General features: G+C 44.3%; 2 protein-coding genes across 5 annotated transcripts in view; both read left to right on the forward strand.

Moving 5' to 3' along the window:
- SRD5A2 (steroid 5 alpha-reductase 2) overlaps positions 1-14,467 on the forward strand; it is a 48,389-nt gene extending 33,922 nt beyond the window's left edge. Inside the window, exons 2-5 of the mRNA XM_077344276.1 lie at positions 3,331-3,494; positions 4,259-4,360; positions 9,882-10,032; positions 12,422-14,467. Coding sequence (XP_077200391.1) covers positions 3,331-3,494; positions 4,259-4,360; positions 9,882-10,032; positions 12,422-12,488 — 484 coding nt within the window. The 3' untranslated portion in view covers positions 12,489-14,467. The remainder of the gene's footprint in view (positions 1-3,330; positions 3,495-4,258; positions 4,361-9,881; positions 10,033-12,421) is intronic.
- A 3,880-nt stretch (positions 14,468-18,347) lies between these two features.
- Positions 18,348-26,077, forward strand: part of AHCTF1 (AT-hook containing transcription factor 1) — a 70,849-nt gene continuing 63,119 nt past the window's right edge. For 2 of the 4 annotated variants that reach the window (XM_077344278.1, XM_077344284.1), the window contains exon 1: positions 18,744-18,972. The gene's annotated coding sequence lies outside the window, so the exon portion shown is untranslated. The other 2 variants (XM_077344282.1, XM_077344283.1) reach the window with 2 other exon arrangements.

Below are 26,077 nucleotides of genomic sequence, written 5' to 3' on the forward strand. Positions count from 1 at the left end.
TGATCTCAGTTTGAATCCAAGGCAAACCATTCAACATCACAGTAATCCAGGTCTATGCCCAACCACTGCTGCTGAAGAGGATGAAGTTGACCAGTTCTATGAAGCCTTACAACACCTTCTAGAAGCAACGCCAAAAAATGATGTGCTTATCATCATGGGGGATTGGAATGCTAAAGCAGGAAGCCAAAAGATAACCAGGATAACAGGCAAGTTTGGCCTTGGAGTACAAAATGAAGCAGAGCACAGGCTGGTAGAATTTTGTCAAGAGAATGCAATGGTCATAGCAAACACTCTTTTCCAACAACCCAAGAGACGACTCTACACATGGACATCACCAGATGGTCAACACATAAATCAGATTGACTATGTGCTCTGCAGCCAAAGATGGAGAAGTTCTGTACAGTCAGTAAAAACGAGACCAGGAACTCATTGTGGTTCAGATCATCAGCTTCTTGTTGCAAAATTTAGACTTAAATTGAAGAAAGTAGGAAAAAGCACTAAGCCACTCAGGTATGAACTAAATCATATCCCTGACGAATATACAGTAGAGGTGACAAATAGATTTAAGGAATTAGATCTGATAGACCGAGTGCCTGAAGAACTATAGACGGAGGTTCGCAACATTGTACAAGAGGTAGCAACTAAAACCATCCCAAAGAAAAAGAAACGCAAGAAATCAAAATGGCTGTCTGAGGAAGCTTTACAAATAGCTAAGGAGAGAAGGGACGTGAAAGGCAGGGGAGAAAGAGAAGGATACACCCAATTGAATGCAGAATTCCAGAGAAAAGCTAGAAGAGATAAGAATGCCTTCTTCAATGAACAGTGCAAACAAATAGAAGAAAATAATAGAATGGGGAGGACCAGAGATCTTTTCTAGAAAATTGGAGATATGAAGAGAACGTTTCATGCAAAGATGGGTATGATAAGGGAACAAAATGGTAGGGACCTCACAGAAGCAGAAGAGATTTAAAAAGGTGGCAAAATTATACAGAGGAACTATTCAAGAGTGAGCTTAACATCCCTGATAACCGCGATGGGGTAGTTACTGATCTGGAGGCAGACATCCTGGAATGTGAAGTAAAATGGGCCTTAGGAAGTCTGAGCAACAATAAAGCTAGTGGTGGTGACAGCATTCCAGTTGAACTATTAAAAATCTTAAAAGACGATGCTGTAAAAGTGCTACACTCAATATGCCAGCAAATTTGGAAAACTCAACAATGGCCACAGGATTGGAAATAGTCAGTTTACATTCCAATTCTAAATAAGAGCAATGCCAAAGAATGTTCAAACTACCGCACCATTGCACTCATTTATCATGCTAGCAAAGTTATGTTCAAAATCCTACAAGCTAGGCTCCAACAATATGTGGACCAAGAACTTCCAGAAGTACAGGCAGGATTTCGAAGAGACAGAGGAACTAGAGATCAAATTGCCAACATACGCTGGATCATGGAGAAAGCTAGAGAGTTCCAGAAGAACATCAACTTCTGCTTCATTGACTATGATAAAGCCTTTGATTGTGTGGAGCACAACAAATTGTGGCAAGTTCTTAAAGAGATGGAAATACCAGAGCATCTTATTTGTCTCTTGAGAAACCTATATGCAGGTCAAGAAGCAACAGTGAGAACTGAGCATGGAATCACTGATTGGTTCAAAATTGAGAAAGGAGTTCGGCAAGGCTGTATACTGTTGCCTTGCCTATTTAACTTATATGCGGAGCACATCATGAGAAAGGCGGAATTAGAGGAGTCACAAATTGGGATCAAGATTGCAGGGAGAAATATCAACAACCTCAGATATGCAGATGCCACTCTAATGGCAGAAAGCGAAGAGGAATTAAAGAGCCTGTTGATGCGGGTGAAGGAGGAGAGTGCAGAAGTTGGCTTGAAACTCAACATCAAGAAAACAAAGATCATGGCATCCGGCCCTCTCAATTCCTGGCAAATAGATGGGGAAGAAATGGAGATAGTGACTGATTTTATTTTCCTGGGCTCCAAGATCACTGCAGATGGGGACTGCAGCAAAGAAATTAATAAAAAGACGCTTGCTCCTGGGGAGGAAAGCTATGGCAAATCTAGACAGCATCTTAAAAAGGAGAGACATCACCCTGCCAACAAAAGTGCGTTTAGTCAAGGGTATGGTATTCCAAGTTGTAATGTATGGCTGTGAAAGTTGGACCATAAGGAAGGCCGAGTGTCAAAGAATTGAGGCTTTTGAACTCTAGTGCTGGAGAAGACTCTTGCGAGTCCCTTGGACCGCAAGGTGAACAAACCGGTCAGTCCTAGAAGAGATCAGCCCGGACTGCTCCTTAGAAGGCCAGATCCTGAAGATGAAAGTCAAATACTTTGGCCACCTCGTGAGAAGGAAGGACTCCCTGGAGAAGAGCCTAATGCTGGGAACGATTGAGGGCAAAAGGGACGACAGAGAATGAGGTGGCTGGGTGGAGTCACTGAAGCGGTGCAAACTTTAATGGACTCGGGGAAATGGTAGATGACAGGAAGTCCTGGAGGATCATTGTCCATAGGGTCGCGATGGGTCGGACACGACCGCACCTAACAACAACAACAACTCTTATGTATGGAATCTCAAAGTGGGGAATCGATGTTGCAAGTTTGTACCAGGCCTAAATAAATAAAGCTTATGTAGAAGAAGAAGAAGAAGAAGAAGAAGAAGAAGAAGAAGAAGAAGAAGAAGAAGAAGAAGAAGAAGAAGAAGAAGAAGGAGTTGGTTCTTATATGCCATTTTTCCCTACCCGAAGGAGGCTCAAAGCGGCTTACAGTCACCTTCCCATTCCTCTCCCCACAACAGACACCCTGTGGGGTGGGTGAGGCTGAGAGAGCGCTGATATCACTGCTCGGTCAGAACAGTTTTATCAGTGCCGTGGTGAGCCCAAGGTCACCCAGCTGGTTGCATGTGGGGGAGCTCAGAACTGAACCTGGCATGCCAGATTAGAAGTCTGCACTCCTAACCACTACACTAAACTGGCTCTCTTAGGTATTATCTGAAACATCATTTGAGGCAACGTCCATCTTTCTACCAAGTTGCTCAAGACATATCCATGATTCTTCCCTCTTTATTTTATCCTCAATGTGCCTCAATTAGGTTCGCTAGATTGAGACAAAAGAGAGACTAGTCAAAGTTCGCCCATTAAGCTTCATGGCAGAGTGTGAATTTGAACCCAGGTTTCCCCAGGCCTTCTTGAATTACTTAATCACAACAAAATGCCAGCTTTCAGAATAAATTTCTTGATATCTGGCAGCATACTGAGACTACTAGGGAACTGCAAATCTATTTAATGTGTTATTAAATTGTGTTTTTTGTCTCCCCCAGGACATTCATTTACTCATTACTCACAAGAGGCAGACCCTTCCCGTTGCACACACTGCTGTCTGGCATGCTGTTCTGTGTCTATAATGGCTTCCTTCAAGGTTACTACATGGTTTACTGCGCTGAATACCCCGATGACTGGTACAATGACATAAGGTTTACATCAGGTAATCAGAGCTTCTGGGTGTCAGGCATATGACCTTCCAACTGCATTGAGCTCCACCAACATTGTTTCCAGGCGTTTGTGTCAACTCCTAGGCACATGATACTAGTTTAAATAACGCCCCAGGGTGGCAAACAAAGCCATGCTTTTTCCATTTTTTATCATTAAAAGAAATATTAAAAATAGCGAATTCAGTTTTCTCATGCATGCACTTATCTGTTGGCCATCTCAAAATTATTTATCTTCACCTCTTTATTCAGTTGAACATCATTGTCATTCTCAGACACACCTAAGCATCAACATGTATTATGTGTATTAATAGTAATTATCCTATTGCTAATCTACTAGAACCCATATTAGTTTCTTACTCATATAATACTTGTTCTTCTACAAGAATGTGCTAGTCAAGGGCTCTGGACTCCTTGTTTGGCGTGTTGAGCTGAGAGACCAGGCAAGCCATGATTCTGGCCTGCAGAAGCACCCTCCATGGTTTTTCTGGTCAAGATCAGCAAATTATCCCCTAAATTTCTACCTACATCCAAGATACATATAACTCCTTTATAAGGAGGGGTATGCACTGCCATTCCCTCTTCATGTTAAGCTTTTTGTTGTAATAAATGAAGTCACCTTCAGTATGGAGACTGTCCAAGAATTAGAGCATTAAGGACACGACTTGCGATTTTAAAATAGAGAAGTATTGTTTGTTGGGATATGAATTTGAACTATTTTGTCTACTCTCTCCATAAACATTTCATTTTCTTCCCTTAGGTATCTTGTTGTTTTTGTTTGGAATGGGGATCAATATTCACAGTGATCTCCTGCTACGCCAGCTAAGGAAACCTGGGGAGCTCACTTACAAGATTCCACAGGGTATGTCTTTCCCGCAATTTCCGTAAAAAAATCGTAAATATACGATGATACTAGAATTAAAGCCCATTTATAAAAATGTACAGACCGCACCGAATAGCGTGCGGGGGAGGGCATGGCCGAAGGCCGGGAATGGCGTCAGGCCTGCAAGTGGCCCTCAGCCGGTCTGCCACGCAGGTGGGCAGTCTTTGCTGGGCGAAGTGCGTGGGTGGGCCACAGTGCATGGGTGGGAAAGGCCCCCTCCCCACTCAAGCCTTCCGCATGTCCAGCGGGAAAGGAGCAGGAGCGCTGTGTCTTCGACGCAGCGTCCCTGCTCCTTTCTGGAGGGCAAAGGGACCCCAGGTGGGGGCGTCTTTGACGCGGCGTCCCTGCTCCTTTCCCCCGCATGGAGGGAGGCTGGGCGGGAAAGGAACAGGGAGGCCGCGTCTTTGATGCAGCCCCCCTGCTCCTTTCCTGAGGGTGAGCATAAGCCGGCTGGAGGACTTACCCGCGGGGAAGGCAGCTACCTCGGCGCAGCAACTCCCCGGCTGGCCCAGCCAAGGACGGGCCAACCAGCCAATGGGGAGCCGCACTTCCCACGGCTCTCCATTGGCCGCTTGGCCCTTGAGTGACACTCCAAGTTTGGCCCTCCAAGTTTTTATCACGGACTCGGCCTGCCCTCTCTCCTCCCCTTTACCTCTTAGTGCTTTATTAATACCGCTCCGCAAGAGCCGTTTACACATATGAGCCCACGGGGAGGGGCAGTATAAAATGTAATAAATAAATGTCTGATTGCCTTACGATGGGAGTCTGAGAAACAGCCTGAGAAACACTAGAATTGGGGAAAGAAGTCACCTTCTGGTGATATGAACTCACAAAAATGTACAGGAGTTCCTTTTCTTCACAAGCATTTAGTAAACAGAGTAATGGATAATGGTGAGAAACTGGTGGCTGATAAAAGTGCAAAATACAGAGCTAGGTAGTAATATTCTCTGAAGAATGGTAGATAGGTTAGGGCAAGTTCACCCACCCTGCTTCTAAGTCACGTTTCTTTCAAGCTCTGTGGTCAACCTACAGGAGGCCAGTAACTGTAACAACAGATGTCATTAATTGCTTTCAACTTGGAGAGACAATTGTTTAATTGTTGTATTTTAATGTGAGCTATTATGTACAAACAGTATTTGGAGAAATGACAGGAAACATTTGAAATAAATGAATGAAACTATATTCACTAGAACATGATTTTTTCCATTTCTCATAAAGAGAAAGAGAGGCCAAAGGAGGCAACAATAGGCATCCTGCTAACAAGGCAGGGGAGGTGCAGTGAAAAATCAAATTATTTCAGCTTTCTTTTATGATATATAGCTTCACACAAACTCTCAAGAACTGGCTTCTGTTTCCCCCGTAATGCTTGTAGAGCAGGGGGCTCAATTTGGTCTTGGTATCTGGTGTTATGGTTGTCATCATTCAGCATGTTTTCCATATAAACTGAATTGCATGCAACCAACTACCAGTAAGAAAGATCTTAATATCAGTTCGAGATAGTTAAAATACAAAAAGAGACAATCAATTCAGCCAGTTGCCAGACACTCTTAAAATCTGGGCTCTAAATGGTAGTAAGAGGGCGCCAGGTGAACTTAGGGTTTCCAACTTCCAGGTAGGGCCTGGAGATCTCCCTGAATTACCACTCCAGTTAGCCTTTAGTCCTGCCAGTCTCTGTGATGACCAGGATGTGTTCCACCTCTCCATAAAAGCAGCCAATTAGAGCTGACTGAATGTTGGAGGAGATAATTAGAAAACAGTAGTCAAGAAAAGCAGTTTGGGTCTTGGCAGCTAAGAAGCTGAGGGGGAAAGGAGGATGTTTGATTGAGCAGAACAGCTGCTTAGAGCATGAATGGAGCAGTGTTTGTGCTCCAACTCCAATAACTGTCTGTGAGTCAGGGCTTGTTATTAAACGGACTAAGCTATTCTAACTGTGGATGTCTGTGTGTGTGTATGAGAGAGAGAGAGAACGAGAACCTGAGGTGTGAAATTGGGCATTCTTCCCTGTTGATGATGTATCTCCGCATTCCAAACTCTGCCCTCTACAGGGTCTATCCCCAGAATTTCCAGGAATTCCCGAGCCTGGAGTTGGCAACTATAGATAACCCCACAGAAGAAAGTATTTCAAAGGCTTGTTTGTATCTTTGCTGCAAATAAATGCATTGCTGGATTTGGAGTGGACTTTGGTCTGTTTGAGGCCACTTTGAGCCTCGAAGATGGGATACTAATATAAATAGGTCTGTGTCTGAATTAAAGCATATGAGCTGCAAAATGGGGCTAGAAACAGACAGGGACAGATTTCTCTACAAACTTGAAAGAAGTCCCAAGGTTGCAGAAAAACCTGAAATGTAGAAGACAAACTTTGGGGCATTAAAACTCACCAAAGTAGCAAAAACAACACCTGTAGCTTTAAAAAAAAAAGAATTTCCACAGAACTCTCAATAGCTGTTGGGGATGGTCAGGCAACCATAACAATATTGCCACACGTGCCAAGCCCTGCTTTCTGTAAAACAAAGTCGGGGAGGGGAGGAGCAGAGGTCAACTGGGAATTTAAAACAGTCCTCTCCACTGTAATGTCCCCTAACAGAGGAGGACTTACCAGACACAGGCCCAGCAATCACTGTTAGAAACTCACAACCCACACCACGCAGTCCCCATGCATCTCAGCCAAGCATGGCTTGGTGCTGGCTACTGCACAGCTGGGTCTGGCCACCATGCAGCTGAGGCCACAGTTGGTTACCATGCAGCCTAGCCAGATTTTTCCTCAGCAAAGGTTGCCAGGGATAGGGAACGATGCAAATCTGGAGTAATGGGGGTAGATGAAGGAAGGTTTATAAAGTTTCCAGTTCTCCTGCTATTGTGGGATATCTCTGGGAAACCAAGTTGGTTGTCTACTAGCACCTGAAGAGTCAGGGGAGGAACTAAGAGTTGTTGGGGTAGAGTGCCCCATGGGTTTTGCAAGAAGGGTTAGTGTGCTGACATGATGCAGGCATGCTAGTGCCCACCCCCTGAGTGTTTTCAAGGGCTGCTGCTAGCAGCCAGGCAACCGTAATAGGTTGGTTGGTGGGTAGGAGGAAAAGAATGAAGCAGGCCTGGTGCTTTGCTGGAGCTCAGTAGAGCATGGCGGTTATGAGAAGGTGGCCAAATCTGATGTCCTTCAGGACATGGCAGGGCGAGCAGCATTGATGACCACCTCCCAACATACCGAGGACATGTTGGGGAGAGTGGCAGCCTTGCCCAAAAACCAGCTCTTTAAAGTGCATAGGGTGGTCTCTAGAGGATTCACGGACTCTTCTCAGGGGCTGGGGAATACACAATAGCCAGCAAAAAATAACTCAAAGTCCATTGAGTCCCAAATAGGTTCATTCACCACAGGAAAAGCCTTCACCAGCTTCTCATCTTCATATTGATCTAGCAGACCATAGCTTTGCTCTAAGGCACACTGTTCAGAAAGCTAAATCGATATGAAGATGAGAATACTTGTGAGTTCTAATTGACCCTGGATGAAGATTTATGAAACAGAAAAACACACCTGGGGTTTCTGTTTGTTTAGTTCATATTAGGACTCTTATGATAATGTTTGTTCCAGCTGATATTGGCATCATGACTCCATGGAAACTTTGCACCAGGCAGGGGAAGTTAACCTGCAATGAGTGAACCTGGTGAAGGCTTTTCCTTCAGTGAGTGGACCTATTTGGGACTCAATGGACTTTGGGTTATATTTTTAATGGCTTTTATTGTGTTTGTGACTCAGTGTGTATGTTAATATATGCTATATAGACAAGTCTCCACATATTGTTAGCTTTTCACAGTAATATGTTCGTTTTTATTTGATATTCGTATCACTGTGTTTCCTGTTTAATTGTCTCACCTCCCATGAGGCAGAGCGAGTGAGTCTGGAGAGTGTCTGCCCCAGGGAGAACTTTATGGATGCTACCAGGTGCGACCTGGGGATCCCCTGGAATTATACTTCATCTCCAGATTACCAAGAATAAACTCTATGGCATTCTACCCCATTGAGGTTCTTGTAATCTCCAGGCTCCATTCTCAAATCACCAGGACTACCTGTCAGAATCACATGATTACTGCCATGATTTATGTTTGACCTGAGTGGTTCCATCTTGTATATGTGTGTTCATGTTTCCTTTGCTGTTTAACTCTGAAATGTCTGTGTAGTGATTTAGTAACTGTAACAATTATCCCAGACTGTGTTATCTCTGAGAATGGCAGCTGTGAAACACTCAAGGCTGAAGATGGGTCTATTATCATCATTGGCCGGAGGCCCAGGAAGACACCTGCAGGAGAGGGCTCTTGGCCTCTGGGAATTATTTGGTTTGGGGCGGGAGATTGAACCTGTGAAAGGGGATGTATTTCAATTATTGATCAGATTCAACTTTTGAAGTCTAGGTCTCTGAACTGCTATGCAATAAACGCTTTCTATTAATCCAGAAGTATTGTTGCTAGTCTGTCAGTGTGACACTACCCCAATGTGCACCTGGCCACCCAGCCTCCTCATCCCCTGCTGGTGGCCCTGGGGGATCTGGCAACCTAGAGAGCTTCAAAAGGTGGGATAAAGGCAGGTGGAGACGGAAGAACACAAAAATGGACCAGAGAAGACTGAGGAACATCCTGTAGTAGGCAGGGGAGAGGGAACAGGGTGAGGTCAATCCCCCTTCCCTGTTTTACTTTCTGAGGCTTGCCAAGAAACCTGCTAGAGGAGAACCCTGAAGATTACAGCCTTGCTGGACTCATCTCTGAAGTCCTCAGACACTGACACCATGGTCACTTTCAGCCTCACTTCCGATGGCAAAGGGATCCAGAAAAGGGCATTTAGGAACTTTTCAATGGGAGAAACAGATTTATAGGAGAACAGGCTGGTAGTCCTTCTGAGAAGTGTTACAGTGATGCTGCATGTTACAAAGTCCTTGTATTCACCACATTATTTATTACTTTTGTGGTTGACTCCATAGTATTTTTATGGTGGAGCAAATAGTTGCATCACTGGACGGTGCGAAGATACAGAAAAGGCATTGGTGGCGAGGGAGCTAAGGCCACTTGTCCCTGTGCACCACAGTTGTGAGCAGAAGAGAGCCAGTTTGCATCTGGGAGGCACAAAATTTCCATCACGGTTCATATACCAAGTCCTTGTGGTGGACACAAGGACTTAGCAATATACAGAGAGGCCCTATATTCTCTCACAGATATACACTATGGTTTTGCCCTGGCTCATTTTCTGATAATAAACATATTTTACATGCTAATTTTCAGTTAGGTGACAATTCCACACAAAGTTAGGCTGCTTCAGTCCTGTTGACTTCTGCACTATTGAATTTAATATGATTTAAGCAGCCTGACTGTAGATCCATAGCCTTAGCATTATCTTTATGTTTAGGGGAGAGGAATCAGGTTGATAGCACATAAAATGTATAAATATGGAATACTGACATGTCATTAGGAGCATCCATTTTCACTGTTTGAATGTGCTTCCCTTTGTTTTATGCAGGAGGACTATTTGTATATGTGTCAGGAGCAAATTTTTTTGGTGAGATACTGGAATGGTTTGGCTATGCAATAGCAACCTGGTGCCTACCAGCTTTTGCCTTTGCCCTTTTTACAGTGTGCTTTGTTGGGCCACGGGCTTATCATCACCACAGGTAGGAAGGGTATTGTTATCTGTATGGCAGGTGCTTATATCCTAGGGCATCCAGAATTGCGTAGAGCTGGCTCAAATAACATGTTAGTTTCTTGATGGCCGTGGCATCAAGAAATGAACATGCATGTGTGAATGGGCCATCATCCATCAAGTGGTCAAGACAGAACTGCCAAGTTTCCTTACATCATCTTGGAAAAAATGAGGGCATTTCATGAGGGCTGCCCACAGAGGCATGTAACAGTGCCCAATCCTTTAACAGCTTTGGGGGAAAGGAACTTAGAGCTGAGAAAAGGACTCAGTGAGGAGCATGTGTTTAATCCTGTTCCTTTCACCGTCTCTCCACTGCAAACCCATCTTCCTTAGGTATTTCTCCTTCTTCTTATTATGAGATTACATCTGAATATTTGCTTCAGAGCAAAAACACATGTACCTTGTGGCTGCTACTGTCTCAAAGTAGCATCAAGGAAGGGCTGAATTACATTCATTTATGTGAAAAGTGTAGGTTACCCTTCTGTAGAGCAAGCTCAGCTATCCAGCAAGTCACAATGAGTTATCAAGTGATGTGAAGACATGTTTGAATCAGTAATATAAATATGTAGCCAATGTTTTTTTTTTAATTGGAAACACATTGAAGGAAAATTTCATCACTCTTAAACTAAGAAGTTCCATTTCCTTTGATGCCATCTACAATTCTGAGTTTAGCATGTGTTATAAAAACTAAAGAAGAGCCCTGTTGGATCAGACCAGTAATCCTTCTAGTCCAGCATCCTGTCTCACACAGTGGCCAACTAAGTGTCCTGGACGGCCAATAAAAAGGGCAGAGAGACCAAAACCATCTCCTGATGCTGCTTCCTAGCACTGATATTCAAAGTTTTGCTGCCTCTGGAATATGACAATAGAGTAGTAAGGTAGCAAGTGAGCATGAACTGATGAGGGAAAGGCAGTTGTGGGGGGTTTAAACATTATTTCAGTACGCCTGAAGTACTTTGGTTGCATTGGCCTTCCAAAGTCTCAGCATAGATCTAGGGACGGAAGGTAAGATCTTATGAATGCAAAGCATATACTCTGCTACTAGGTTCTGGCCCAGTCTTTTCCCTGCTAGCTCCTTAAAAATTTCTACGGAAACAAGGAAGCGCTATATGTAAAATATAAATAATGACATTTCTTTTCCTTCTTTACACAGAGAATAATTCAAATGTGTAATTTGTTGCTAGAGGATATAGTGATGGACACAGGAATAAGCACCTTTATGGCCCATTATGCACGGAGTGGAAAGTCTGCATTCGGGGTGGAATGGCGGCGGCTAAAATCACCAATTATGCACGCTGCAGGCGGCAACCGGGTGCAGAGTCAACGTATGCCGCCGAAAAAACCACATTAGCGAGATGCGGAAGAAAGTGGAGCTTCCTGGGACCAGGGCGGAACCAGAAGCGGCTCCGGAGTATCTGCGTGCATAATCGGATACTCTGGGTTTTGCCGCCGTTGTGTTCCATCCCGTGCATAATCGGTTTGCTTCGCTTCTTCCTCCTTCTCGTTCTCCATGCCACCGTTTCAGCGGCCATGCATAATAGGCCTATGAGAGAATTGGATTCATGGAAGATAGGTCTATCAGTGGCTATTAGCCATGGTGACTGAAGGGAACCTCCATGTTCGGAGGCACTAAACCTCTGAATTCGAGAGCTAGGAGGCAACATCAGGGGAAGGTCTTGATCTGTGTGTCTTGCTGTTGGTTTCTACTTTTGTTGTGCTATGGTTTATTGATTCAGACATCAAACAATAAAGTTCCTGAACCACAGGCTTAGTCCAGACATCAAATCACACAAAACAATATTTTAATTAGACTAATTATGACTAGTATGATTATCTGAATGAAGGCTATTCTACTATGATTAGTTCAGAACCATAAAACTGAAATATGAAACCATGGCTTAAAGTTGGGTTTTGTAACCACAGTTAGTCTTAAATTATGTTTAGCATGATGTGTGAATGCAGATACCCTGGTTAAATCCTGGTTGAGTCCTGTGTGTTCCCCAGCCCTATCCTCATTGGATATGGAATGATGATAATGAAAACATTTGGCAAGGCAAACTAGGATATGCATGACCAGCTGCAAGTTAAATCCTGGTTTCACAAATTAACCATAGCTAAAATAAAGCATGGGTGTTCATTCTGTTTGAAACAAACTGTAGAAGTTATGTTAGCCATCATAATTAATTCTAAAAATCAACAAGCTTTCGGTCCCCTTACTGAAATTCACTTTGATGAGCTTTCAAAAGTAATGTAACAGATACCCTAATAGAATTTGGCACTCTTTAAGCATTACATGTAGGAATATTGTATAATACAACTTTTGCTCCTTTAATTTTTATTTTGTATTTCCTTTCTTTCAGGTACTATCTAAGAAAATTCACAGGCTATCCAAGATCAAGAAAAGCCTTGATTCCTTTTATATTCTAAAGGACAATTGTCTAGACTTTGGGAGTGAGGGAGGTTGTTGGCGTTTTGTGTCTTTGTACTGTCTAACTTTGAAAAAGTTTTATTATTAATGTTTGTGTGAGTTTCAAAGAGAATGATTTTGGTATAATGTGATGGTGTCTGTAGGTGATTTGGTGTTTACCAGCACCTTTCCTGGTGCCCTTTGAGTGTTGTCAGAATGTGAATGCAGGGATCAAAAGGCATCCTGTTAAACAGAACTTCTGGCTGAAATGCTGAGGATGTACAGTTAGGGTTATATATAACCCCACTTCCTAGTATGTTGTGGTTGGCTCCGCCTCCTGTGGCAGCCATTTTGTGCTGATTGCCCTGTGTCAGAATTCCAAAAGTGTTTGCAGGCTCAAAAAGGTTGGGGACCTCTGATGTAGTCGTTTCATGAACTGATTATTGCTACAATACTGGAGTAATTGTTTACTTTGTACAAGAGGTAAAACATATGGGTATCTGCATAATTCCCCCCACATATTTGTAAATGAAAAGCAGCCATTAGAGGATGAAATTAGAGGATGAGTATGTGACCAATACTTGATCCTTTTCCCATTAGTCCTGTGTTTGCTCAGTATTACTGAGGTTTTCATAATGTTCAGAGGTCAAAGACCTCTCTGATATTGGTGTTCCATATTACTTGAAATGGCTACCAGAGTGGAACTGATAACATTGGAATTCAAGACTCTTCTAGAGTTACATTTCAAAACTGCATGCAATAGAAAGAAGTAAAATATTTCAAAAGACATTTCCTGAAGGTGAAGCTGTTGTTGTTGTTGTTATGTTACACCAAAGCACAATTCTACCTACTGGCAATGTACAACAAAAAACAATTGAAATATACCCCATATGTGCCATGATTTTTAAAGTTAATTTTATGCTGCAGAAGAGTACATAAGAGATCCCCTTCAATATAAACAGTTAAAATAACTGCCTTCCAAGGAAACTTTGTATAAGCTGTTTTTTAAAACTACATGTATGCTGCCAAAGAGCACAGTCTAGTTTAATTTTATCATTCAGAGGGGTTACCATATTAGTTTACTGCAACACAAACAGAAAGGCATTCTTGGACTTCATCAGTTGCAAGCATCAGAGGTATGTGATGAAGTAACCTCTACTCCAGGAACGTTTATCTGTAACCATTAATGGCTCTAATATTTTGGCAGACACCGCTTCTGCCTGCACGGGCCAATCTGGGTGGATTGGGCCAGCCCCTGGAGAGGCCACTCCCAGAAGCTGGCCACAAGGCGTACTTCGCAGCCTTACGCGTAGACGCTCCCCGGCCGCCAAGGACAGTGCTCCTGCGGCACCCTGCCCAGCCTGCCGCTCGACCCAGCTACCAGCTTGCGTGGCAGGCTGGCTGGCTGCAGGGATGTCATCCATGCCACCCCTGGCACACAAAGGTAGGGCCGGGGGTACCGCCATCAGGGTTTTGGGCTAGTGCTAGAACTGTCCTTCCTCTGTGCTGATCCTCCACTATCAATTTTAGCTTCCAATGGCAGCTTTTTGCTAAAAAAAGAAATAATAGGAGGGAGAATCACAGACCTGCCTATCATGTGTGTCTTCACACATGAAGAAGATTTCTTCACATCTGCATGGCTTCCAGTCCCTGGTGCTGCTTTTTTATTAGGAGGAGCTTTGATGATTGCTGGTTGGTATCTTGTTATTAAAAGAGTCATCATATTTACAAATATTCTGTTAGGAGACAGCTGTCATTTGCTGGTCTCCTCCTAAAGAGACCATATCCAGAGAGTTATGGATCACTTAATCTGTGTTCTTGTCTTGTCTTACAAGTGAAGTCTTGCTGAACGTGTTAAGAATTAGCAGCATTGTTCTGATAACACAAGAATTATTTAATTGGACATGTCATTTTCTTGTCAAACATCATTAATAAACTGAGTAAGAAAACAAATAAATAATGAATCTGTGACTGAACTGAGCTATAATACTTCTTGTTGCAGCGGGAATTTACTTCCACTAAGAGACTGCGGCAGGCAATTCTAACAGTACTGTTGCAGCATATGATGTGACATAAAGGGTTATGCTGATCTGTTTCTAGATACTTCTGCTTGTCTGGGACAGTGTGGGTTTCTTATGTTAAAATATATGTGTTTGTTAACAGTTGTGACAAGTCAAATCATGTACTCAGTCAGACCATGGGCAATTCCGCACAACGGGCAATTTCGCTAAGTCTGAGCGCTATTGAAAAGCGCTGGAAGCAAAAGCAGCAGGTCTCAGTAACGCACACAGCCGGTTCAATTGAAAAAAGGGTTCTCCCACTAGCGATGCTCTCGTAATGCACAAGTTTCCAGTCTCGACGAAATCGAAACAAAGGAGGCAATATTTTTCCTCGCTTCCTCCCTCCCCTGGCCATCAATCAAAGAGAGCAGCCCTTAAGTGGATGTTCCACATTAGGGGTGAAAATCTTTGTCAGTAGATTTTTTGTGTAACAACTTTCCCTCACTGTTTAAAACCATAAGCCTGATGTCACCTTGGTCATGCGGTCAAAAGTCACAATTCTTTTGTAGGGAGGTTGATCATATAAGGTGCAAGTCATTGAGGGGTAAAACCACATACATGAACTAATTTTTAGCATCTCCAGAGTAATACGGCTAGCCTCACCTTTGGAGTACTAATACAAAAAGTAGGTACCCAAATATCATAGAATCATAGAATCATAGAGTTGGAAGGGGCCATACAGGCCATCTAGTCCAACCCCCTGCTCAACGCAGGATTAGCCCTAAGCATCCTAAAGCATCCAAGAAAAGTGTGTATCCAACCTTTGCTTGAAGACAGCCAGTGAGGGGGAGCTCACCACCTCCTTAGGCAGCCTATTCCACTGCTGAACTACTCTGACTGTGAAAAACTTTTTCCTGATATCTAGCCTATATCGTTGTACTTGAAGTTTAAACCCATTACTGCGTGTCCTCTCCTCTGCAGCCAGCAGAAACAGCATCCTGCCCTCCTCCAAGTGACAACCTTTCAAATACTTAAAGAGGGCTATCATGTCCCCTCTCGACCTCCTTTTCTCCAGGCTGAACATTCCCAAGTCCCTCAACCTATCTTCATAGGGCTTGGTCCCTTGGCCCCAGATCATCTTCGTCGCTCTCCTCTGTACCCTTTCAATTTTAACTACATCCTTCTTGAAGTGAAAGGACAAATTAGCATGTGGCAAAGAAAGCCAGGATAGACTAACTAATGAGCTGATCTAGCATTGTGCCTCCAACACTAACCAACAATATGCCTATGGCATGCCCTGGCAGAACATTACTGTCATGAACCCCTGGTTCCTGCCCCGGTTTCCACATTCTTCCTCCCAGTGCTTCCTGGGCTCCTGCCTGATTCTGGCATCTCCATGGGGCTCAGAGCGCCACCCCTCCTTGGTCTCAGCTTGCATTTCAAAGGCTTCTCCTGGGTTCACTGCACCTCACTATCTTCCTTTTTCAAGGCTGCCTTCTCCGGAGCCCAAAACAACAGATGGGGAAATTGCACCACTTCATATCAAAGGACACTGAGGTCCTACTTTCCTGTGTCCTACTTTCCCCACCTGAGGTCCTACTTTCCCCACCTAAGTTGGTTTATTGCCTTGCCCCTTTCTCAAGGCCCAGGTATATATGTTCTACCACCCCCTACTACGTTGTTTCTGTCAAAACTTGCTGTCTGTGAGCATACGCAATGTGTGGACTTTACTTCACTGACTTTTCCAAATAAAGACTTTTCACTTAAAGCTTTCTACTGAAGCCCATAGTGATGTCTATGGAGTGAGTTTGCTGGGTCTCAATTGCTTAGTTCCTGACAATTACATAACAGCAATGCTTTGCACCCCCCCCCCATTATGTAAATACCCATTGATAATTGGCCTGCTTCCATTAATCAGCCCTAACCTGGATAGCTCAGGCTAGCCTTATCCCAACAGATCTTGGTAGCTAAGATGGGCCTGCCCTGGTTAGTATTTGGATAGGCAGCCACCAGGGACTATGTATTCGGTATAGGCAGGCAATGACAAACCACCTCTGAATGTCTCTTGCCTTGAAAATACTACATGACGATTGCCAAAAATTCCAACAACCACTAATATAGCTAATCCTATTTTGAAACTATCTAAAGGTAATGCCCATTGCAATAAATTCCATAATGCAGTTGTGTCAAAAAGTAAAATATGTGGTAGGAACAAATTTTCCTCCCTTCACCCATATATACCTGCATATCCTTTGGGATAGCCAGACATGTTCTCCAACACTGTTATTGTTCCCATGTCCAAAGGGCCATGGGGTCTGTCTTTGTTCCTTTGCCATTTTTTCCCCTTTTCTCATTCCATCCCATGGTCCCCAGCATCTTTGGGCATAATGATCACAAAGATACTTTTACATTAGTGCTATAAGCACAGGTAGCCAAAAGGTGGCATTTACTGTATAAATGTAGCATTTGTTTTTATGTTTCAGTAAAGAATTAACAATTTGTCATCCCACTGTCCTCACTGTGTAAGAACACTGCATACCTGCTGTTCCATAAATACTGATGGAAATCCCATTTCTGCCCTTGTAAAGAAAAGTTTGGTATACAACACTGTGCACTACCAGAAATCTGTAAGTCTGACTATGTTGCACTGATAGTGTAACCGCAGGGACCATAGTGGGGGAGGAAATACATTTCTCAAGAATGACAGTAAAGACTTTAAAACACAGGATGGCCACAAACATGGCCATGGGTACTCCTCACTGAAGCAACAGCTGATTTAGATGGCGATGGTGTGTGTGCGTGTGTCACCACTTTTATTTAAACTGTCCCAGTTCAGTTCCAGAAATAAAACCCAACTGCCTTTTCTAAAAAGGCCATCTACCAGCACACAGGGTAGTGGTGGGCATGAAGGCTGAAGAAGGGGAGAGTCTGTTTCAGGTTTCAGGTCCAATCTCTGTCATTTCCAGTTAAAAAGAGCAGATAGTAAGTCACATGAAGGACCTCTGCCTGAGACTCTGGAGAGTTGCTGCCAGTTGGCAGAGACAATACTGAACTTGATAGACCGAAGAATTGATCAGTATAAGGCAGATTCATGTGTTCATGTGAAGGAGGAAAAAATCACTGAAGGGCTTGCACTGGACACTGCCAACACCTCTGTGTTCCATCACTTTTATCTGGGTCTGGATTGTCACACTACTATTTCATGGCAGGGGAACAGAAGGGCTTTCCCCAGCCTTCAAAGAAAGAATTTCCCCAGCAAAGGACCAGGCGATGCATGTCCGATTCAACATCTGAGGAGAGTGCTGCCTGGTGTTAAGGTCTTGGGAATTAACTACTGGGAATATGCGAGCATGCCAGGTGTTCAATGGGCAGCAGTTAGGTATCTAAATTACATGGCCTCCTTTCACCAAGGGAGTCGCTATCCATTAACGTCCCACACAATATCACCTCGCATAAAAATCTTCTCAAAAAAATCTGATTTTATTTATAGCAATCGATGAGCTGGGGTGAAATACCCGCAATTAATCTGAAAGGAGGAAAGAAGGGCTGACAAGCCATGGTAGTTAAAACGAGACACATAATAGATCCCCTGAAAAGTCGTTAAATCCAGCTGGGGGAGTCCTTCCACTGATACTGTCCCCGGCCTTGTTCGTTGCTCCTTCGAAGCAGCACCGAGGCGCCAATCCGAGCATTCACCCTCGGCAGGTGATGGCTGACCACGGAGTCCACCTCAGAAATGTCAGTGCTCCCTTCCAGCCCTTCTCCTTGCAGCCCGATGCCTCCGACGTCCCTGCAGGATAGGCACGCCTTCTCTTCTCGAAGCGCAGCACCGATGATCTTGCGCGTGGAGAGACCGCGCTGGAAGTTCACTTGGGACGCTCCGCGCACCCAACGCAGCTGACGGCGAGGGCTCCAGGGGCCAAACCAATACCCCACCAGCACCTGAGCCCGAAGGAAAGGGCGGGCTGGAAATACAGCAGCAGGAGGATCTCGTCAACTCGCCCCTTAAGGCGCCGGGGACTTTTGGCACGGTGGTCACGTTACCTGCAATGCAGGCTGGGATTTGTAGTTGAGTCCGGGTATTTTGCGCTCCGCCTACCTAGGAAGGACGGCTTCAGGCCTGGCGAACGGCAACAATTTTTTTTTAAAGGCAAGGGGGGAAAAGGGACGGGGGGTTAAGAATTTCAAAATTCCCGCGACGGCTGTGATTTGCTCTCGCGAGAGCGGGCCCTTCCCTTTCGTCCACCCCCCCCCCCCGTTGGCTGCCGGTGAGTAATGGGGCGGGGGGGGGAGGGAGGAGGTTGCTGCGCAGAGCGACGGACGGACGGACGAAGCGCGGCGGCCTGAGGAGGCCCGGCCCACAGAGCCCATCCCGCAAAGGGCGCCCGTCCGTTTCCTCCCTTAACCGCTGCAGGCGCGGCGCGGCGCGGGCGATGTGGTTGCCTTGAGCGAGGGCCCCGCGGCGCGGTGGAGGCGGCGACACCCGCTACGGCAGCAGCAGCAGGTACCCGGCGAGGGGGGAGGCTGGCTTGCGGAGCCTCCTGACTAGGCCCGGCGGCTGCCCGCGGACAGAGCGGGGAGGCCCGCGGGGCGCCGCCGCCGCCGCCAGCCTCCTTACATAAGCGCGCTCTCGCCCAGCACATGGCTCGCCGGCTGCTTGGGCCGCCTCCCCCCCCCCCGGGCAGCCTTGTGCAGGCGGCGGCCGCCCCCCCCCCACGCGCCTTCCGCCGGGGAGGCTCAGGGGGGCCAAGGCCTCCTCTGGCCCAGCGCCGCTCCCTGCCGGAGGTGGCCTTCAGCCTCGGCGCCGTGCCCTGGGGAAGGCCGCGGGGGTGTTCGGCCCGGCGGCTATTGCCGGCGCTGGGGAAACGTGCTGCTGCTGATTGGGGCGAGCCAGAAGCCGAAATGTTGGGGCCAGGCCGCCTGTTTGCGCTCTGCTGCCGTTTTCTCTTAGACCTTTTCCGCAGTCCAGTGAAATCCTGTTTCAGCGGTTTCCAAATCTCGGGAGAATAGCAGAATTTCTACATAAGATTCTAGCTCTTCGCGGATTAGATCCGAATGCACTCTCTGTTTGGCCCACGGTTCGTGACTCTTCAAAATCCGCGTTAGAACGAGTGGATTCATTGATGATTTCTCGAATGGTTACTTATGGCTCTATGAAAATAAATCATTTGCTTGCTTTCTCGCGCCCTGTTTCACCGGCATATGAAGAGTACCCAGCGAACCCATCGCAAAACAACCTTTTTTTTTGGGGGGGGGGGGAGTTTTAGATCCTGGCCTTGTAGAAGGTATACTTTCCCCATTGTAAGTAAGTTCCAGATTGTTCAAGGTGTCTTACTTAAGTGAGCCTACGATTGCATTGTTAAATAACAATCTCAAGCAAACTGATAAATATTGAAATTGCTTTGGCTTAGCTAGGGTTTTTGAGAAACCAGGAAAGCCTTGTGCTTTGGTTGGGTTGATGGGCCCTCAGGGAATATTGATGGCCTCTTGTGGCTCTTGACAGTTTGCAGTTGTGGTTTGTGCTAACTTGCGCAGGACTACTGGTATAATGCATGCACACAGGAAAACTATGGTAGATAAGACCCCCATCACTTCGGATTGCAGGTGGGACATGAAGTTTATAAAGTTCAACCTGGTGGAATGAACTCCCGGAAGAGCTAAGGGCCCTGCCAGAGTTAATAGCTTTCCGCAGGGCCTGCAAGACGGAGCTCTTCCGCCAGGCTGAGGCAGTATATGGTTGAGGCAGTATAAAATAAATAAATAAATGACACACTGTACATTATTAAAGCTTTTTGAACGTAGTTCAAACAACATCAAAGCTAGTCTTAGATAAATTACAGCGCAGTCTTATGTTGAGTTACCTTAGCCTATATTATAAACTGAATTCGGTTGTCATGCCATTGTACTTAAACATAATGGGTCATGTTTTGGATGACTTATATGTGTGGTGGGAAAAGTCTTGGCTGGGAAAAGTCAAAATCTTGTAAGGAGACTAGTGTTCTTATTTTAGCTACAGAGGGAAAAGTACTAGTTTCCAACCTAACTGGTGTAATGACACCATCTGTGAAGATCAAGGATCCCCAACCAGGGGACCTTGAACCCTTGAAGGTCCGTGGGAGCTTCAGAGAGGGTCTGCAGCCTTTCCCCTCCTGCCTAAAAGGATTTGGCCATAGGCTAATGAATTGGCTCCCTCCAGCCCCAGAAGGCTTGGTGAGTAGGCCATGGGTGTAAAAATTGAAGAGCGTTGAGAGTGTTGTGGCATGGGTCTGGGCTGTCTTTTTAGGTCCTGCCCTTCTTTCCAGCCTTCATAAGGCAAAGCCATTGTAGTAATAGTAGTAGTAGTAGTAAAGGTGAGGGAGAAGAACTGAAAGAGGTGTGTGGATGGTTATGCTATTTCCGAGGGGCGTGGCAGGAAGGTGTGGCCAGCACTTGTAATGGTCCTCAAAGCCTAGAAATTTATTTCAAGAGATCCTCCATGGTCAAAAGTTTGAAAAGGGCAGAGGTTTAAAGCAGCATTGAAGTCCATTGACTTCAGTAGCTTTGTGAAGATGTAATTCTTTTTAGGATTGCAGTGTAGGTATTCTTACTGTGTTTTTTTGATGTTAATGTATTTTTGAGAGTTGGTATAGTATAATGGCTAAAAGACTGAATGGTAAACCAGGAAGTCTCAAATTCCAGGCTGACCTCTGCTGTGAAATCAAGAAGTTGTTGTCTCCTAGCATGAGCCTTCTGTTCCCCCCACACATACTTCTGCTACATAGGAGTAATATTTGCTCACTTTTCAAAGTTATTGGAGAAATTGCAGCATGACAGTGTGTGCTTTTGAGCATTTGAAAGCACTGTACAAATGTTGCTGGTAGAGTTTTGTCCTTTAATTTCCCTGGAAACTTTATCCAAAAATCAGCTGTGAGTAGATCTGGATTTGAAATAGGTTGTGTGTTTCAGTCAGATATTCTAAGAAGTGCATAACCTGCAGACCCAGTTATTTCATATATACCTGCTTATGAATAAATATTGAAGTGGTAAACAACTTGGAGAAGATTACCGTTCTGTTTTTTGATATCTCCATTTTCTTTAGGTTAAGGGAAAAGGTAACTAAGCACTTCAGATCCCCATCTTTTCTTGAATTATGCATTATTTGAACTCCCTGAGCTGTAGTGTGCATTGCAAGAATCATGGCAGCTTTAGAGACTAAGAGCCTGCAAATCTGTTGCATTATCTGCTTTACTTCTACTACTGGAAATTGCTTCTCTCTGTGTGGGTAAGGGAAATTAGATAGAGATTGAATAGGAGCATGGGGGTCCTTTGAAAGCTGTTAGAATGTATTAGGCAAAGAGATAGCAGAACTCGGCTGCTTAGCACCAAGATACAACACCCTGCAACCAGATCTTTTAGAAGTGATTGCCTAGAAACTGAAAGAACCTTCTCTCACCTTATGGAGAGCTTGTGTGTAGGGGTTAAATTATTAGACTAGGATCTGGAAAACCCAGGTTGAAAGCCCAACTCTGTCATGGAAACTTCAACTTAACTCACCTCGCAAAATGTGGGGAATATAAATACAATTTTAGAATCCTGCTTGAGGAAGGGGAAAAAATCCATGGAAGGGCATGTGTGGGTTGACACCAGTGTAGACTATTCAGAAGTTTCAGTTAGAGCAGAATGCAGTGGCCTGCTTTATGTTATGTCCTCATGATGTGATAACCATCACATTCTGTTTACAGATTGCCACTTTAATCTGTGCTTTAGGAATTTTGTAGAGGTGTACTTCAGCAAGTACTTCTGAACTGATAGGTATGGCTGTGAATTCAAAACCTCAAGCAAGGTTGTCGTCTATGGCATTTCTAGCTATTAAGAGTCTGGGAATTTGTGTTTTTACATCGCATAGAAAGAGGAATGTGTGACAATAATACTGTGTGAAAGCAGGAACTTGAACAGAGTACACAACTCGGTGCATCTTTTCCATTAGTTACATGCTGTTACTCTTGCAGAAAGAGCTTTTTTGTACATTGAAAAGCAGCCAAGCCCCATAAATGATACTGTCAAACTGTTAAGGATGATCAAAGCTGCCTATTGTAGCTTTGAATTGTACATAAGTAAATTAGTGGCATTTGAGATTAGAGAAACTTCTTTGGGTAGCCTGTTAACAGAGATAGTAACTAAAATATAGGACCTGGAGTCAGAACTCATTCAGGACAGAAATCATTAGTGTTAACATTACTTGCTTTTTAAAATTAATTTGGTAGAAGTTGAATTGCAGTTTGCTTCCTTTGTAATGTACTCATGACAGTATGTTTCATAGTGCTTCAGGAAACTGTTCCCAAACTGAATTGTACTTATTATGATGTGATAATGCCACCTCTGTGAGTGTCCTTACCTTGCCCACAAGATTGTCTTATTTCTTCTACTGGTTCCTGAGTACATTCATACATTTTTCATTTAGCATGTGACTTTTCAATTGCACAATGTTCTTCAAATTATTCAGAAACACTACACTATCGGTCAGCCCTTTCGCTTTACCTTTCTCCTTTCGTTACCACTCATATCTTCTAAAATGCAATACTAAATATCACTTTTTCATTACCTTCAATTCTGTATTTGATTTATAACGAACTGGAAAAAAATTGTGCTTATGGTTTCTTGCTGTGTTTAGCTGTACAACTCTTATTTTTAATGCTTTATGGCATATTGATCAGTTTACCTAAAGGTAACTTAAGTGTTAATCTCATAACTAGGAAGGAAAGTTTAGAAAGGATGAGTGGGGGAGTAGTGATGTGCATGGTAAGTAGACCTTACTAGTTTGGTCTTTGGCAGTTATTTCAGTCGATAACAGCCTCCCTTAATGTCACTTCTGTAGAACTGAGAACATAGACACCATGATTTAATCCCTTGAAGGACTATGGCAGTTGATTACAGTTTACAGAATAAGCAGTCTCAGTGGCCTCAATGGACCTATTCATAGTCTGTTTTGAACCTAAGATATCAGACCCTACCATGCACCTGTGCATAAGCATATGCAAAACTTGGCACATTAACATAATTTTTTTTTGTATGCAAACAGAGGTTTTTGATAATGGCTTGGATCTACAGAACTCAATTGCAGCAAGAACCTTTGCCACCTTCCCTCATTCAGCATCATTCTCAGTTTGCCGTACTTGCCCCTGCCCCTGCCAAACTTGTTCCAGATGGGCATGACTGCATCAAGAGGGGAAGTTAGCAGAAATTCCCCCTCTTACACAAGTGGAGATGCTGCATTCTGATTGCGATATTGAATTTGAGTGACCTCAATAAATTATTTAATCCAGCAGCTTTGGTTTTTAAAAACTCACAGCAGTAAATGAATAGAGCCATACTATTAAAATCTGACATAAAGGTTACCCAAGTGGGTAGTATGCCCCCCTGGGGGGGCAGTGGAAGTGTCCAGAGGGGCTGTGAGGTATTTTGGGCAGTAGGGGGCAGCAGTCTGACTGTTCTTGCTGCGTTTTCCTATTGAGAGATGTTCCATGGTAGTTTGCCTTTGGTTGCTAGTGACCCTGGACTTCCCTGGTTCTTAAAATTAATAGTAGTTCAGGGATGCCATTGCCAATAAGCATATGAGGTGGTTTCTAAGTAATAGTACGTGTTATTGATCCTTAAGAATGTTCAGAGTACATGTAGGTATGACTGGAAGATGAGTAATGCCTGAAATATATATAAAATCTGGTTAACTTGTGTGATTCATTTGTATAGGATAGGAGCGATTGTCCACCATAAGCATACACAATCCAAACTCTACCATGCATCAGGTAGGGAGCACATGTACTCCTGAGGTTCCATGTAGAGCAAGGGTAGTCAACCTGTGGTCCTCCAGATGTTCATGGACTACAATTCTCATGAGCCCCTGCCAGCAAATGCTGGCAGGAGCTCATGGGAATTGTAGCCCATGGACATCTGGAGGACCACAGGTTGACTACCCCTGATGTAGAGCATTTGAATATTTTCGGGAATACATGTACAAACTGTGAGCTTATTGGCACAGGAGAAGGCAAAGGGCCCATGTGGTTGCAAGACATTTTGATCTGGGTGGACTACTGCAAGCAACATCTATCTATAGAATAGCAAGCTGCATCCATGTGATCAAAATTTCTGTCAACTAAGTGAAAAGAAATTCTTCCATTCTTCATTTGCTGGCTCTCAGAATTGTTTTTTTATGCAGTTTACTTCAGGGAGATAAAAGTTTTGGGGTATATTTTCCTTGGAGGAGTACAGCAGATTATGTCTTCCCCTTGTGTTTATACATCCAGATGCATAGTTTTCCAGAGTAGTGCATTCTTTTATTTTATTTTAGTCAATTTATTTATTATTTATTTCGAGATTTCTAAACCACCCCTCTCTACAAAGGGTCTTGGGCTGGCACCATCCTTCTTCTTTGCTTGAAGACACATATTTTAGAATGTGAACATCATATGGCTGTAACACTGTTATGCCTGAGAGTGATAGTTGTGGGCAGCAGCCATCACCGGGATGCTACTGTTCTAAGGTACCAAGATAGGACTACAGTCTCCCCCTTCCCTGTGCCTATTTATGTTGCTTGTATGTTAATTGAACATTTAAAGAAAGCAAGGGCTCTCTTTAACAGAACAAGAGCTTGTAAAATTAGTGTGGGAGGGGACTGTTATTGAGATATGTTGTATTTTGATATGTAGATTTTGTATATGTTTCAAAGTGGGATTTCACATGTATCTTGCTGTGGTTTAAAGTAAGAAAATAAATAAGAAGTAGGGCTGCATGGGTGATTGGTATGTGTTATGACCCAACTGTGGAAGGGTGGGTTATAAAAATAATAAAATAATAATTATAGAATAGTGGCTGTATCCTAGGGTTGGAGTTGATTGGTTTCTTCTGAGAGGTTTTGTGTGAGAGCAGAAGAGAATTAATTGGGAGAAAAGTGAAGTGCTGTGGCTTATTTAAGGAACATCAGATAAAGAATAGTATTTATCAAACAGCTAGCAGAACAGCCCATTGTTCAAAAAAATACAACAATCTCTAGCTCCACCCCCTATCTTGGCAGCTCCACCAAGGCCTGGCAAGGCTGGATTGGGGCTGCTTGGGGCGGGCACAAGCTCTGGCAGGGGCTCCCTGCCTTCCTCACCCCCCACTCGGTCAGCTCTGGCGAGGCCACAGCAAGGTTGCTTGGGGACGCAGGCTCCAGCGGGGGCTTCCCATCTCCCTCCCTCACTCCACCCACACGGGCAAGGCTGCAGTGGGGCTGCTTGGACCAGGGACTGCCTTACCTGATTACCATCTCTTCATGCAGCTGGAAGGCAGAGAGGGGAGACAGTCGAGGCATCACATCTCCCCAAGGACCAATCAGAGATGGAGGCAGTTAAGGGTGCGGTAACCCCTGCCTGATTGGTGCTCTGGGGAGAGTGACTCCCCAGGGGACCAATCAGGTAGGCAATGGGTGCCAACTCCTCCCACCATCCCTGTCCACCTTTATTTATGGTACAGATTATAGTTATGTACCCATCTGAAACCGTTTTGCTTATGAACCACACAAAAACTATTATACTGTTTTACTTCTTAATAAACTCTATGTTTAAGTGAAAGCAGCCGCTTTATTTAGCGTAAAG

The sequence above is a fragment of the Paroedura picta genome, chromosome 1 (assembly GCF_049243985.1).
Source record: "Paroedura picta isolate Pp20150507F chromosome 1, Ppicta_v3.0, whole genome shotgun sequence".
NCBI lineage: Eukaryota > Metazoa > Chordata > Lepidosauria > Squamata > Gekkonidae > Paroedura > Paroedura picta.